Raw genomic sequence first — 16133 nt, 5'->3', positions numbered from 1 at the left:
TATTGTAAGTATAAGTAACTTAAGCAAATTCACATCTCAACCCTCTCCCCTTTGTTTCCACTTTTCAAGCCATTGTATCATAAAAATCATATTGAGACTATATTCTGAATTTATTGGCATCACAAACACCATTCATTTATTTATTTAATTTAAAGTTTACACAAAACAATTCATGTCATTATAATCTCTCTGCCAGTTTTACATGTATTGTCCACATAATGGCACAGTAGAGCAAATGAAGCATCTCGATGCCTCGGCTCATTAGTCAAGCATTTGGATGGAAATCCTCAATGCTTCAAGAGGCTTCATCTCTCCATCACTACTTTAGTCTTGAGAAGTAATGACACAGAGATTTACACAGGAGCTCAGAGGGCTTTGGTTAATGTAGGTTAACACTCAAGCAAAGTGTGACTGGCAGCCAGCTCCTCTTATGATAAACAGGTGTGCATCAGAACACTAGCTTAGGTCCACACTTCAGCAATGCTGGTTCAGCTGCGCCCTCCAACGGCGACCTGATGTTTCAGTAACAGAAACCAACCACACATCACAACATCAACATCCCAGATTCCTGACAATTTTATGTGATCAATCAACACAAAGTAGCACACAATTGTTAGGTGGCATGAGGCTGATACATGGTTAATATTATTTACAAATAAATGTCAGAAAAGTGTTGAGAGCATTTGTACTCCCCATTCATACAAATACCCCTTAAGAAAACCCAGTGCAACCATGTGCCTTCATTAATAGAGTGCATCTGTGTAGAATTTAATTTCAGTATAGCTAATTGACGGTGTGCTTGAAGCTGAAGCTGTGTCAGAAAAACCAAACGGTCCCTCAGAAGCACTGATAGGCAAGAAGAATGTCTTATATAATGTAGGTTTTATGTGTATATACTTTATTCAATTATGTTCACAAATGTCAAGAATTCTGACAAAAGGTTATGATGTCCATGTAATCATTTTCCATCACAACAAGTATGTTGCACCACAGTGCTATTCTGATATCAGTCAGAATTGCCACATGATAACTCAAAAGCAGCCATATCTTTGTAGTGTGGGCAGTCAGAATGAAGCAGTTTGTTTTAAGTAGTGGATTCAAGCTGCTCTTCATCCTTTTGGCCACCAGATGCCACTGTGTTGAAAGGCTTTGAGTAAGATTTTTTTGATACAATCTGTGAAGGCCTTAAGGGTTTGTTACAGAACATTAGTCAGGTCAGGGAGAAAACTGTAGAACAGTATAAAGCATGATTAGATAAAAAACATCTTACAAAACTGTCATCTGAGAAATTAAGATGGAAGTATGGCACAACTGCAAACACACAAACATACGACCTTTCTTCTAAAATGTCAGGCCGGACAAAGATGGGATTGATCAGAGAAGTAGCTGAGGGGGTCTGGGTATATCTGGAGGAGCTGTAGAGATCCACAGCACAGGTGAGAAAATCCGGTTAGTTGTCCTGTAACCAAACAAAACAAAACATAAAAACCAAAAAGGCAATTAAGACATCAGATCATAAAGGGCGTTTTACAGAGTAAGCTACATAAAGAACAAGAAGACATTTAAATTCTCTCGTCACTGTAGCACAATGTTTTCTGTCAATATAATAAAGGAATTGTTTCATATACTATATATAGAAATAGTTCAATTTAAAGACATTGGTTTTGGACCGCTGTCAAAAGAATATATACCTTCCATGACAGTGACATCCCATCCCACAACTCGGGGGGAATTATCCAAACTCCAGTGCTGGAGATTATTTTTCCTGGCACACACAAACATGTAACATGTAACATTTTTTTATTTATTTAAGAAACATAAAGCCACTGGGAAGACTGAGAAGGAAAGCAACTAGGTCAAGATAAACTCCCCTATCGAACCGTTTTGTATTTCAAATAAAAACTCCATCCAATATTTGTGTATTTTTACATAAGACCAGAGAGAGTAACTAAGATCCTCCAAATTCTATTAAAATTGTAGATATTAAAATTTTAAATAGTTTTTGTTTTTTATACTTAAATTGTACATGATATATATCACATAATTAGTGGAGATGTTTATACATGACTTTTAACAATCTAATTTTTTGCCTCCAAAAACCTGACATTTTAACAGTTGTATGTAGACGTCTGCCATGTTTCCAAACATAACAAAACAGTTTTATTTAGAATATTCTTTGTCTCAGAAACATTAGAAATCCCTAAACCTAATCTCAATACTGTAGAACAATGTTTTCCACACCAAATCATCCCTGTATTCTCTATCTTTGTTGTAAAATGATATTTTTGCTGCTTCTAGGGTGTAATCATGCCACACTTATCAGACCTTCAGAGCTTAATCTGACATGAGATGTAGGAGGGTCATTGCTGCTCACAAATGAATTCCAGGAAGAACAGAAGCTATCAAAGATGAGTAGGAGGAGTGACATAGTTTGGCAAGATTTAAAGATACTGCTTTCTGTTCAGGAGTTTGAGATTCAAGCTTCACCCAACAAAAAAGCATGTATCTAAGGGAAGACAGTTTTAAACAAAATTATATATACTTTTACTGATGATAGGTAATTTAGTTGGTAGAGTTTAATAGAAACATGTTGTTTAAAACGATCAGTTAAAATTTCTCCTATAATCAGGTTAAAATGAATGGTCTGCTTGGCTTCCTTGGGTTTTATTATATATATTAAATATTGTGTCTAATATTGTGTCTATTTTTATGTTATGTTTTCCTCTGCCAAAAATGGACAGAAAACTAAATACCTGAATCAGTGTAAACATCCTTGAAAATGCTGAGTAACTTTGTTTTCCTCATGTGCACCTAATGTGATACACCTGTGTGTTATTTCAGCCATTCTATGTGTCAATAAATACAGAGGTGTTCTACTTTACTCCTATCAAGAAATTGCATTTTTTAAACACAGTCAAGGTCTTTTCCTGGTCTGCTTGTTTAGTTTTCTTTTCCATTCACACCCCAACACATATTTTGGGGATGACTTTTAGAGATAGGAACATTAAAACATATGCTAATACAGTCTGTATTTTGTTGTTTCCTGGACCACTTGCTCAGGTATATTGTGAGATGGATCCAGATGACGGATGGATAGTGATCCAGAGACGAAGTGGAGGAGTGGTGTCTTTTGAGAGAGGATGGGATGAATATAAATTTGGGTTTGGAATCCTGACATGTGGTTTTATTATGACTTTTTGTATCAAATATCTTTGTGATATATTATAAAATAGATTATGCAAATAAAACAAAGAAAGAAAAGCATTTTAAATTGTGAAATACAAGCACTTGCATCTATCAAGTACAAGGTTTGTTCCTCGCCAAAGATATTAAGAAGAAATCTTTATGTTTTCCTTTGGTCCCTCAGATGACCACTGGCTCGGCCTGGAGAAGATCCATCTTTTGACTAAGGATACAACTAAGACGTGGACTTTGAGGGTAGACCTGTGGGATCATGAAGGTGGCTCTACTTTTGCAGAGTACCGTAACTTTAAAATTGGAGATGAGCAAACAGCTTATAAACTGCATGTTGGGGCATACAGCGGAAATGCAGGTAGCTTGAGGTTTTTCTAACCATACTGTATGTATGTTTTTCATATCAATTTATAGGTGTCAAGTTCTGTGAAGTTATCAGCAATAGTTCCCTCATCTGTAGTAAAAATGAGTCATATGGTGGTTATTTTGCAGAAAAGTTAAGAAATCCTTAAAATGTGGGATGGCTAACATTCAGAGAAGCTCTTTTTTACCTCAACGAAAAGACATTTCTATTCTTTGTTGTTAGGAACTTTTCCCAGCGGACAGCAATGGTTTAGACGTTTAACATCTAACATAGAGCTGTAGTGAATTGCTCCACTTTTCTGCAAACTAATTTCAATACAGTTTCTGTCTACTACAGTTTCTGCTGAACACTTGACAGAATCTCACTTCAGAGAATCAAAATGATCTCTTTAGATTTATAGGAAGTGCGTTACTCACTGATAACCCAAAGCAAATATTTTATTCCTTCCTTCCTCAATGGATTTCCTAAACGTTTAACACTTCATTAATAGTTTCTGTCTTGACAAAGGTGACGCCATCCGTGGTGCCTATCTGGGCATTGACCAAAATGGGTCTGGCTTCAGCACCTTCGACAGTGACAATGACAATTGCTCCCCGTGCATCTTTGGTGATATTGCTTTAGGCAAGTGTGCTGACAGTTTCGGCAGCGGTTGGTGGTACCATAGTTGCAGCTCAGCTGCCCTGCACGGTGACTGGCCCTCTTCTGATGACCCCATCGGCTGGCAATCAGGCCTCCACTGGCACACCTGGAAACCAATAGTTCTCCCTTTGCATGCATGGGTTCTCTCTGGGCACTCTGGCTTCCTCACACAGTCCAAAAATATTACTGTTAGGTTATTTGGTCTGTCTAAATTGCCCTTAGGTGTGGGTGGTTGTTTGTCCTGTGTGTCTCTGTGTTGCCCAGCAATGGACTGGTGACCTGTCCAGGGTGTACCCTGCCTCTCGCCCGTAGACCACTGGAGCTGGCGCCAGCTCCCCCATGACCCAGTATGGAAGAAGCGGGTACATAAAATGGATGGATGTTTTAGTAGAATCTTATGGCAACGATGAAAACAAATTTTTCAAATACCATCAGCTAAAAGCTATAATTTAGTTCAGGTTCCAGATCAAACCACTGAACAAAGGAGTAGCATCAGCACTAACTAACATCTTTAGACTTCATTTCTTGTGAGTCCCTAGTTCCTGGGCCAAGGGCTGTGTCCTGACTGCATACTGGGCTGGTTCTAGGCTCTCCCAGATTGCTTCCACATGAAGGGATGGCTCTCCTGCTGGGGCTGGAATTCTTGAGGGGGTTCCTACTTTGGGTCTTGGTCAGAGTGGTGTGGACATAGGTGAGACCTGAGTGACGCCTGTCAGGGGTCTGGCTGCCAAAGGGAGTTTTTTTAGCACCTTGGCATCTGTCTCCTCCTCCCTAACAGAGATAATACTACTACCACACTAGGGTCTTGGTGGTTGGATAATGGGCCTTACAGGCAGGGGATCGGTGGTAAATTGTGTCCAATCCTGCATTCAAATTTTTATGAAATTCAGACACGTAGGGCTTTCGTGGTGAGAGTTCCAAAACCTCAATTGCAACCACTATTATGATGCAGTTTCACACCTGCATACACAGCGGCACTTTACACTCTCACGTCACACTCACACACGGAAAGCAGTGGTTTTGGCATGGGCAGTTGTTGCCGCTGTCTCTGTCCCTGCAGAGAGTTTGGTGTTAGTAGTTTGTATGGAGATGTCCTTGGGAGTTATGGAAATTTTGTGAGGTCTTGGGGAGCTGTTTGCTTTTACGTGGGTGGTGTGGTGGGTTCATTACTAATTGCCTATGACCCTGGAGGGTGTGTTGGGCTGATTGTGTGCTCGAGGGACTGGCCTAGATTTGGCCTTCAATGGGCTGTCTTGCTGGGTGGGATTGTAAAGACTCTCCCTACCTTGGTTGATCTCAGCCCCTGTTTCTGCAATGTGTTTTTGCTAGCCCTATTGCTGGAGGGTTTTCTCTTCTTATTGCTGACAGTGCCGCTCATGGGCACCTGTTGGACCCCTGAGGTAACCTTGAACTTGAACACATTTAAAATCTTCTAATATAGCAATCTGTTGGGTTTCCTTAGATAGAAAAACGTTTTATCCAATTTGAATAAAAAGGTAACTCCGACTGCATTGTTCAATTGTTAGGATTAATTGGAATGTATGTACCTGACTGTTGTGAAGTGCCTTGAGACATGTGTTGTGATGTTGTGAATTGGCGCTATATAAATAAAACTGAATTGAATTGAACAATTATAAACACTTTCATTTAGAGTTATTTTAAATGGCTAAAATCAGCTAAAACTGGAGGTCAATCAGGCTATCTGTTAAGCCTTGCACTGCTCTGAGGATTTATTTACTTGGCTACAAACTATGGTTGCATGAAATCTGTTTGCTACCAGTAAATGAGCTATGACTGATAACCTCACTGAACCTGAGTTCAAAAATTACATTCTATTCTAGTTTATAGCAAGTGTTTTTATTGATATTTGAAATTCAATCCCTCATATGGAATTACTCGTACTCGTCGTCTTCCGCTTTATCCGCGACCGGGTCGCGGGGGCAGCAGACTCAGCAGAGACGCCCAGACGTCCCTCTCCCCAGACACCTCTTCCAGCTCCTCCGGGGGGAGCCCAAGGCGTTCCCAGGCCAGCCGAGAGACATAGTCCCTCCATCGTGTCCTGGGCCGTCCCCTGGGCCTCCTCCCGGTGGGACGTGCCTGGAACACCTCCCGAGGAAAGCGTCCAGGAGGCATCGGGTATAGATGCCCAAGCCACCTCAACTGGCTCCTCTCGATGTGGAGGAGCAGCGGCTCTACTCCGAGCCCCTCCCGGATGGCCGAGCTCCTCACCCTATCTCTAAAGGAGTGCCCGGCCACCCTACGGAGGAAGCTCATTTCAGCCGCTTGTATCCGGGATCTCGTTCTTTCGGTCATGACCCAAAGTTCATGGCCATAGGTGAGGGTAGGAACGTAGACCGACCAGTAAATCGAGAGCTTCGCTTTTCGGCTCAGCTCTCTCTTCACTACAACGGACCGGCACGGTTCCCCCCATTACTGTGGCAGCCGCACCGATCCGTCTGTCGATCTCCCGCTCCATTCTTCCCTCACTCGTGAACAAGACCCAGAGACACTTAAACTCCTCCACTTGAGGCAGGAACTCCCCTCCAACCTGAAGAGGACAAGCCACCCTTTTCCGGTCGAGAACCATGGCCTCGGACTTGGAGGAGCTAATCTTCATCCCAGCCGCTTCACACTCGGCTGCGAACCGCCCCAGTGCATGCTGTAGGTCTTGGCTAGATGGGGCCAGCAGGACCACGTCATCTGCAAAAAGAAGAGACGAAATCCTCTGGTCCCGAAACCAGACCCCCTCCGGCCCTTGGCTGTGCCTAGAAATCCTGTCCATAAAAGTTATGAACAGGACCGGTGACAAAGGGCAGCCCTGCCGGAGTCCAACATGCACCGGGAACAGGTCCGACTTAGTGCCGGCAATGCGGACCAAACACCTGCTCCGCTTGTACACAGACCGGATGGCCCTTAGTAAAGAGCCACCGATTCAATACTCCTGGAACACCCCCCACAGGGCATCACGAGGGACACAGTTGAATGCTTTCTCCAGGTCCACAAAACACATGTGGACCGGTTGGGCAAACTCCCATGAACCCTCGAGTACCCTGTAGAGGGTATAGAGCTGGTCCAGTGTCCCATGGCCGGGACGAAAACCACACTGCTCCTCCTGAAGCCGGGGTTCGACTATCGGCCGGACTCTCCTCTCCAATACCCTGGCGTAGGCCTTACCAGGGAGGCTGAGGAGTGTGATCCCCCTGTAGTTGGAACACACCCTCCGGTCACCCTTCTTATGAAGGGGGACCACCACCCCAGTCTGCCAATCCAAAGGCACTGTCACCGTCCGCCACGCAATGTTGAAGAGGCGTGTGATAGGTATTATTTAGTCAACGCAGAGGTAAGGAAACAACACAGTCAGTTATACTTGCGGCAAGGGTAGGTCACACTCTGCAGTGCAAAACTACAAAGTATTAACACTCCTCCCTCTTTATTTATACATGCTTGCTCACACACCGTTCAAACAACATTCAAGGTGGGTGTGTGTGTGTGTGTGGGGTCAGAAAGGTTAGGGTTCACGTGTCTTGATTTTAGAGAAAGGAGTGAGGATTGGTGCCAGTCCCTAGATGTTGCTGATAATAGCATAACTCACCCTTCTCTCTTATCTCTTTGTCTATGACATGTGGGGGAAGAAAGCAATTAGAGCAGACACAAGTGATAAACAATATAAAAAGTTATAAAAACCCTAACAGTTCCCCCCTGTTTTATCACGAAGAAGTCATGAGTAAATACATGTAAAATGAAACACTCTGTGTAAGCACAAACCCACAGGATGGAAAACAGATTATTTTGTGGGAAACACTTACACGGTTCTTCCGCCCTAGGCAACCACCAATCATGGCAGAGTGAAACAATATAATAAAGCAAAGAAACAAAATGTAATAATAATAAAAATAAAAGAATTAAAACAAGCCTTGTTCATATCATCATTGCACTTTTTCTCATTTCACTTAAACAGCAACTTCTTTCGATTTTCTGCTATAAGGTCATTTTATGAAGTACAAGTATGAATACACTCAGGCATTGAAGATATATTAATTTACAACATGTCATCATAATCATCTGCTTTGTGGGTCCAGTGTTCATCTTGTCCATCTCTTCTCGTGTGATGTTACATCCTGTGGATCCTGTCTTAAACAGAGAAAGAGCCCTGCTACCAGGTTTAAGCTCAGGCTTATCAGTCCTGTCCACACGTCACAGAAAGCCATGCTAAATTGGGCACAGGTCAGTTGTTTTCTTCGCCGGTTTGAGATGTTAGACCATATGGATCAAACCCCTTTGTACCCGGTCATTCCCCTGTTACCCCGTCGGTTGGTTTGGCTCCTGTAACGGTGATATTAGCTTACAGTGGCTCTTGTGGATCCACGATGGTCTCTCTGCGATTTTCAGAGCTGTTGGTGTGGTCAGAAGAACACGGTATGGCCCTCTCCAGCAGGGGGTGCTCCAGTCCTTTCTGTGAAGTGTCTTAATCAGGACCAGGTCCCCAGGCCTCAGGTTCTCCTGTGAAATCGGAGCAGAATTTACTGGCAGACTACTGGACAACTGTACTTCTTTTGTTTGTAACATCTTATTCATCCATTCAGCTAATGATGTTTCCTGCTGTGCTTTTCCTATGTCATCCATTTCTGATGGCAATGGAAAAGGTCTGCCATGTACTATTTCAAATGGAGTGAGACCAGTTTGACTTAAATGAGCCAAAATAGGGCCACTCATCTGACTATAATGATTTCTATAAAATCATTGATAAAAAAAACAACTCTTTGCTACAGGTAACTGAACTAAAAAAATATAACTTTACATACCTTTAAAACACTCAATAGGGAAGAAATTCTCAGTAAAAAAAAAAAAATGGACAGTTCAAGTTGAGATTACTTTAACTGCTGCTGTATTATAGTGACTGCAAACCTATTCGACCCAAACCTAGCACAACCATTTACCAGTCGTTGCCCATTGTCCTAATGCTAATTTCTGTTGCCTAAAATCCACTTCTAACTTTCTGTGGGATCTTTTAAAATCTTAGATAGAGGACATATGTAGGATAAAACAACATCAATCATATTCTTAATTATGTCAGGCTCTGGATGGAGTTTGTGTGGAAGGTGATGGGCCAGGGTCATCTCCCAAGCATCTACTAGTCGGACATTCGCTCCTTTAAATATCGCCCTTAGTACCTTATCACGCTGTAGTGAAAACCAGTCACTGTTGGTCAAACTCTCATAGAGCGTCATCTCTTTGGGGTTTGCAGTTCTGATGACAACCAGTGTACCTGGAGCTCTTGTCAAGAGTCTGACCACTGCTTTCCGAATGTTCAGCAGACGTCTGATGTATACCTCTATGGGGAAAGTACTGAAGTGAGACCAGATACCAATAACCACAACAGTACTGGTGTCCCCAGCCACACGGTCCAGTTCGTTGGCTATATGATGTAGCTGGCTGACAGGCATGCTACCAAAACGGATGGGAGGACCATGGCTATGAAATGTCACTAAAATTTTGTTCAAATAATCCAGAGCCATCAAAGGTCCAGTTTTCCTTGAGCTTTGCAGGTCAAACTCCTTGAGATCTAAAAATGACAGAACACATTAAATTGCAAAAAGAACCAGTTTTAACTTTTGTGAAGAATCTTGCTGGGCAGATACCTGGTAAGGAGTTGGTTAAATATTCATACCACTGCCTAACAGTGGAGTCCCCATAGATGTGAATGGTTATGCCTTTCAGACACTGGCTGATTGCTGTTGAGTTAAACTGATGAACTGTGGTGCCATCTAGTGCACGCCATGCACTCTGGTTGTAATAACCAGAGGGTCTGGTCTTGACAGCACTTCTTTTTTGAACTGAAGGGTCCAATCCAAGATAAAAAAAAAATAAAGGTGATAAATATTTGACCATCCTGCCAAGTCATTCCCCTTCTAGTAACAACGCTTTTGACAAATCTCATCTTCTAACACTTTTCAAAGCCAGCTTGCCATTTGAGTCATGTCTTTAAAATCTTAGTCATATGGTTTTAGTGAAGACAGTCAATTTCTTGTGGGCTATTCTAGTTTGTAGCCTGGATATTACATTTATTATCAGGAGAGCTAGAGCAACAACAAAATCTGTTATTCCAAAAACAAAGAAACTTTACCTGAACTATAAATAGGGATCGTTACATTCAGAACTAGGAGAAGAAGAAAAAAAAGAATATAACTTGCTGTGTATTATAATCATAGACCTCTTTATGTAGCAGAACAACTGGGGTTTACCTTTTGGTTTTGGCAAAACAATAATGTGTGCAGGTCCTGAAGCCTTAATGAAGACTTTCATATTGACGCCACTAAAACAAAGCACATAAACAATTAAACGAAAATGGTAAAAGTGAAGAATCACAAGTGCAGTAATTAGCATGCCTGTGAAACATATGGATCTTATTAACATTATTGCCAATTAGACCTTTTTTTAAATCTACTCTTGGTGCATACTTTTACTGTTACCCTGCAATCATTGTCTAAGCAATCTAAAAAAAATTATACATTAAGCAACAGCATTCATAAAACAAAAAAAACATCCTCAATATTTGAAGACGACATTAGCTGCATGAATCTGGCTGCATTTAAACATATTGAAGTCACTTATATTGGGTGGATGCTGTAGGTGGAGTAGCCTGTGAGGTACTGCTGAATCTTGGCCCTTGTCTCATCCTGCTGGTGTTTCTGTCTGAGTCTGCAATCCTGATTCGCGTGTCATGACAACCTTAGCCTTCATGTCTTTGCACATTTCCAAACAAATATAGATGCACATACATGGACATGTGCACACAAAATTTACACTTTGAAGGAGTTTACAGTACCAAAGACCTTGGCTAATATATTTGCAACTTGTATGGTTCTGGCTGCAGTAAATACCTTAGTTTCTTTCTTAAATATTAATTTATAATTATTTCTTTAATTTCATTCAATTGTTGTCTACATCTTTTCCCCTCTGTCATTGTCATTTTTTTCTTTATAACTGTCATGACATGTCAAATGTGCCAGAACCAGAAATGGCCTGTTGTGCCATAAATTTAATGAAATCCACTGTGCAAAAGAGTAAAATCCCAGTGAAAACATTGTAGCACAGATCTGCCACTGACATTAAAGACAACCAGTTCCACCATCTTGTTTGGTTGCAGGACAGGAGGTTTAGGAAAAATAAAACAAATGTTGAGAAAAGGTTTCCTTCAAAAAAATGAACATTGCTCTTGCTCAGCCTTATTATGGTTACACTCTATTAAATGTTGCCAACATTTTTGCAAATCTTGAAAGCTGGCAAAATCATCCATTAAAGCTGCAGTAGGTAACTTTTGTAAACATAAATGTTTTATGTATTAAAACTGTCACTGTGTCCTGACAGTAGAATATGAAACGGATGATATGTGAAAAATCAAGCTCCTCCGGCTCCTCCCAGTGGTCCTATAGGTATTTGTAGAAATATACCACTCCCGGTCAGAAATAACTAATCAGAGCCAAGAGGAATGTCATAGGAGTGTCAATCACGCTTGTGTACACGCTGCACACACCCTTCCACCGCACACAATGCATATCGTGGTTCAGCCTAAAGATTGCTGGTGTGCTGCAGCTGAGCTAATTCCGAGAAACAACCTAATGTAGGAAAACTTTCTCCAGTGGCACCTGCTCGGAAAACAAAGACAGGTAAACAGAAGAAGATTGATGGTGAAAAGCAAGCTGCGCGTTCACGGCAGGCTCAGCTGTGCGGGAGAAGCTGTGGAGGGAGGGCTTTAGCACAGCAGAGCACAAGAGGGAGGGACCTGTAAGGTGTGCTTGTTCAAATCTCAGGCTAAGTCCACGGTTTTCTCAGAACTCCCTACAGCAGCTTTAAGTATTAGTTTTGTGTTCACGTTGCAATGTCATAAAATAATTTTGACATAATGTTTTGCATTTAATTAACACAATGAAATTAACATGACATGTACCTTTGAAAGAGCTCCTCTTCCATGGGTTTTAGGTTTTGTCTGAATCCTCCTTTGGAGTGGGTGATCCTGGTGTTACAATCTAATATCTTTGGCTTGTAGCAGAACCATGGTTCACCTGTGCTAATGTCAGTGTAGTTGCACAGCTTCTGCTGGTTTACATTAAGGCATATGTTACAAGTGGTAGTTTCTCTGACTGAGCCTGACTGAAAGAGACTTTCAAAATAGATTCTCTCAGGCTGCTCCAAGGTTAATTTTTGTAGCACTGTGATTGCTTCACTGGGGTGAACTAGGGTTACCTGTAGGAAGAAATAGATGGAAAACCTTCACACAAACCTCTGTAAATATGATTTTAGCTTTTATAATATGTAGAAGATGTAACAGCATATATCTTGTAGTGTAACAATATTAAGTGTGTAGTGTTTCTTCTAGAAATAAGCGTTAACCATCCCCCTGAACAGTTAACTGAAAACAAAATAACAAAATTTATAATAGATATGGCAAGGCAAGCAAAATATTAAAAAAGTAGTAATAAATAAAAGCTGTCGGACTGGACAGTCTAGGGGAGGAAAATCAATTTAGTGTTGAACATATTCTGCCTTTATGGTGTCTTTTTACGTTAAATGTGTTTGCAGTGTGTTCATTTAAATTAAAGTTGACCGTTTTAACTTAACCTTGCTGTATCAATGTTTATGAAGTTTTCCAATTAGCAGTCACCTCGGCTTGGCTATAACAAACTGTTAAATTAAAACATTAAAGGAAAAAAGGTGATAGAAGATACGATTTGGAAGCTCTGGGAGAATACAGCAACCAACTGAACAGCTGCTAACATAGCTGATGTTAGTATCTCCTTCGGAGCTTTGATCATTTTAGTTCAAAATCTAAAATACCTAAACTGATCAAATGTTAACTGGATTAGTCTGCACTGAACAAATACTTTAAAACAAACTTTGAGATTTATGCATTCTTTATTCTACATGCGAAAACTCAAACATTTATAATTTTTTATGTTTTTTTGGCAACAAGACCCCACTGGTATCACACAAGCATACACATACCATTATATACAGACTTGTAAAATCTGGACGTACAGTACAGACCAAACGTTTGGACACACCTTCTCATTCAAAGAGTTTTCTTTATTTTCATGACTGTGAATATTGTAGCTTCACACTGAAGGCATCAAAACTATGAATTAACACATGTGGAATTATATACTGAACAAAAAAGTGTGAAACAACTGAAAATCTTTGGTATCAAAGATCTCAAACTTGGACTCATCAGACCAAAGCACAGATTTCCGCTGGTCTAATGTCCATTCCTTGTGTTCTTTAGCTCAAACAAGACTCTTCTGCTTGTTGCCTGTCCTCAGCAGTGGTTTCCTAACAGCTATTTTACCATGATGGCCTGATTCACACAGTCTCCTCTTAACAGTTGTTCTAGAGATGTGTCTGCTGCTAGAACTCTGTGTGGCATTGACCTGTTCTCTAATCTGAGCTGCTCTTAACCTGCGATTTCTGAGGCGGGTGACTCGGATGAACTTATCGTCAGCAGCAGAGGTGACTCTTGGTCTTCCTTTCCTGGGGCGGTCCTCATGTGAACCACTTTCTTTGTACCGCTTGATGGTTTTTGCGACTGCACATTGGGACACTTTCAAAATTTTCCCAATTGTTCAGACTGACTGACCTTCATTTCTTAAAGTAATGATGGCCACTCGTTTTTCTTTACTTAGCTGCTTTTTTCTTGCCATAATACAAAGTCTAACAGTCTATTCAGCAGGACTATCAGATGTGTACTGTATCCACCTCCTGCACAACACAACTGATGGTCCCAACCCCATTTATAAGGCTTGAAATCCCACTTATTAAACCTGACAGGGCACACCTGTGAACTGAAAACCATTTCAGGTGACTACCTCTTGAGGCTCATCAACAGAATGCCAAGTGTGTGGAGCAGTAATCAAAGCAAAAGGTGGCTACTTTGAAGAACCTAGTGTCACGGAGTGACATTTTTGGACTCTGTTTGTGGCTTTGTGTTTGTTTACCTTTTGCTTAGATTTTTCTATTTTGGTTTTTGTATCATGTTTTTCTTTTCTCCCTCTTCTGCGTTCTAGTGTTTACAACTTAAGTTCTTTTATGGTTGTTTTCTTATTACTTTGCATGGTTTATTATTATTGTTATTATTATTATTGTAATTATTATAGTTCTTGGTCTTCCCTGGATTCTCTGGTTTTATTTCTCTTTAGTATCTTTGTGGTTAATTGTGTTTTATTTGTTCCTTTGCACTCTTCTTGTTTACTAGTTTATTTTCTGTTTCTTTTCCAGTTATTTCAGTCAGTGTGGTTAGGTTTGTTTACTTTTGTATTCAGGTTTTCTTTATGGGTTCTTTGTTTGTTCTCAGGTTGTTATTGTTGTTCCTATGTTCCCTCTAGTTTCTCTGTTTACTTTAGCCATGATTATTCTAGTTTTCTAATTCCCCATTTGATTATTTATCTTTGTCTATAGGATTGCTTGGTCTGTGTTTCTGTTTATTGTTCGTTAGTTACTTTGCCCATCCTCAGCCTTTGTATTTGTTTCACCTGTTCCTTCTGCTTCCCTGCCTCCTTGTCACAACTGTTCCCTGTTCCGTTGATTATCTGCCTTTGTTATCTCACAGTATACAGGTCCTTCTCAAAATATTAGCATATTGTGATAAAGTTCATTATTTTCCATAATGTCATGATGAAAATTTAACATTCATATATTTTAGATTCATTGGACACTTTTATTGTCTTAATACGGATGATTTTGGCATACAGCTCATGAAAACCCAAAATTCCTATTTCACAAAATTAGCATATCACTAAAAGGGTCTCTAAACGAGCTATGAACCTAATAATCTGAATGAACGAGTTAACTCTAAACACCTGCAAAAGATTCCTGGGGCCTTTAAAACTCCCAGCCTGGTTCATCACTCAAAACCCCAATCATGGGTAAGACTGCCGACCTGACTGCTGTCCAGAAGGCCACTATTGACACCCTCAAGCAAGAGGGTAAGACACAGAAAGAAATTTCTGAACGAATAGGCTGTTCCCAGAGTGCTGTATCAAGGCACCTCAGTGGGAAGTCTGTGGGAAGGAAAAAGTGTGGCAGAAAACGCTGCACAACGAGAAGAGGCGACCGGACCCTGAGGAAGATTGTGGAGAAGGGCCGATTCTAGACCTTGGGGGACCTGCGGAAGCAGTGGACTGAGTCTGGAGTAGAAACATCCAGAGCCACCGTGCACAGGCGTGTGCAGGAAATGGGCTACAGGTGCCGCATTCCCCAGGTCAAGCCACTTTTGAACCAGAAACAGCGGCGGAAGCGCCTGACCTGGGCTACAGAGAAGCAGCACTGGACTGTTGCTCAGTGGTCCAAAGTACTTTTTTCGGATGAAAGCAAATTCTGCATGTCATTCGGAAATCAAGGTGCCAGAGTCTGGAGGAATACTGGGGAGAAGGAAATGCAAAAATGCCAGAAGTCCAGTGTCAAGTACCCACAGTCAGTGATGGTCTGGGGTGCCGTGTCTGTTGCTGGTGTTGGTCCACTGTGTTTTATCAAGGGCATGGTCAATGCAGCTAGCTACCAGGAGATTTTGGAGCACTTCATGGTTCCATCTGCTGAAAAGTTTTATGGAGATGAAGATTTCATTTTTCAGCACGACCTGGCACCTGCTCACAGTGCCAAAACCACTGGTAAATCGTTTACTGACCATGGTATCACTGTGCTCAATTGGCCTGCCAACTTTCCTGACCTGAACCCCATAGAGAATCTGTGGGATATTGTGAAGAGAACGTTGAGAGACTCAAGACCCAACACTCTGGATGAGCTAAAGGCCGCTATCGAAGCATCCTGGGCCTCCGTAAGCCCTCAGCAGTGCCACAGGCTGATTGCCTCCATGCCACGCCGCATTGAAGCAGTCATTTCTGCATAAGGATTCCTGACCAAGTATTGAGTGCATAACTGTACTTGA

General features: G+C 41.3%; 2 protein-coding genes across 3 annotated transcripts in view; one reads left to right on the top strand and one right to left on the bottom strand.

Annotated features, from left to right (window-relative positions):
- Positions 1 to 1364: 1364 nt before the first annotated feature.
- Positions 1365 to 4541, top strand: LOC124883403 (fibrinogen-like protein 1). Its single transcript, XM_047390532.1, has 5 exons — positions 1365 to 1400; positions 3061 to 3178; positions 3368 to 3553; positions 4067 to 4349; positions 4511 to 4541. The coding sequence occupies exons 1-5, from the start codon at positions 1365 to 1367 to the stop codon at positions 4539 to 4541; spliced, it is 654 nt and encodes a 217-aa protein (XP_047246488.1).
- Positions 4542 to 8757: 4216 nt separating this feature from the next.
- The window catches only part of LOC124882821 (NXPE family member 3-like), a 28378-nt gene continuing 21002 nt past the window's right edge, over positions 8758 to 16133 (bottom strand). For both annotated transcript variants that reach the window (XM_047389398.1, XM_047389397.1), the window contains 5 exons: positions 12147 to 12442; positions 10441 to 10511; positions 10323 to 10355; positions 9838 to 10032; positions 8758 to 9761 (listed from right to left, as the gene is read on the bottom strand). In XM_047389398.1, coding sequence (XP_047245354.1) covers positions 9187 to 9761; positions 9838 to 10032; positions 10323 to 10355; positions 10441 to 10511; positions 12147 to 12442 — 1170 coding nt within the window. In that variant the 3' untranslated portion in view covers positions 8758 to 9186. The remainder of the gene's footprint in view (positions 9762 to 9837; positions 10033 to 10322; positions 10356 to 10440; positions 10512 to 12146; positions 12443 to 16133) is intronic.

This window comes from Girardinichthys multiradiatus, chromosome 17 (assembly GCF_021462225.1).
Source record: "Girardinichthys multiradiatus isolate DD_20200921_A chromosome 17, DD_fGirMul_XY1, whole genome shotgun sequence".
Lineage (NCBI taxonomy): Eukaryota > Metazoa > Chordata > Actinopteri > Cyprinodontiformes > Goodeidae > Girardinichthys > Girardinichthys multiradiatus.
The sequence above is the reverse complement of the archived record's forward strand: the minus strand, read 5'-3'. Positions and strand labels throughout refer to the sequence as shown.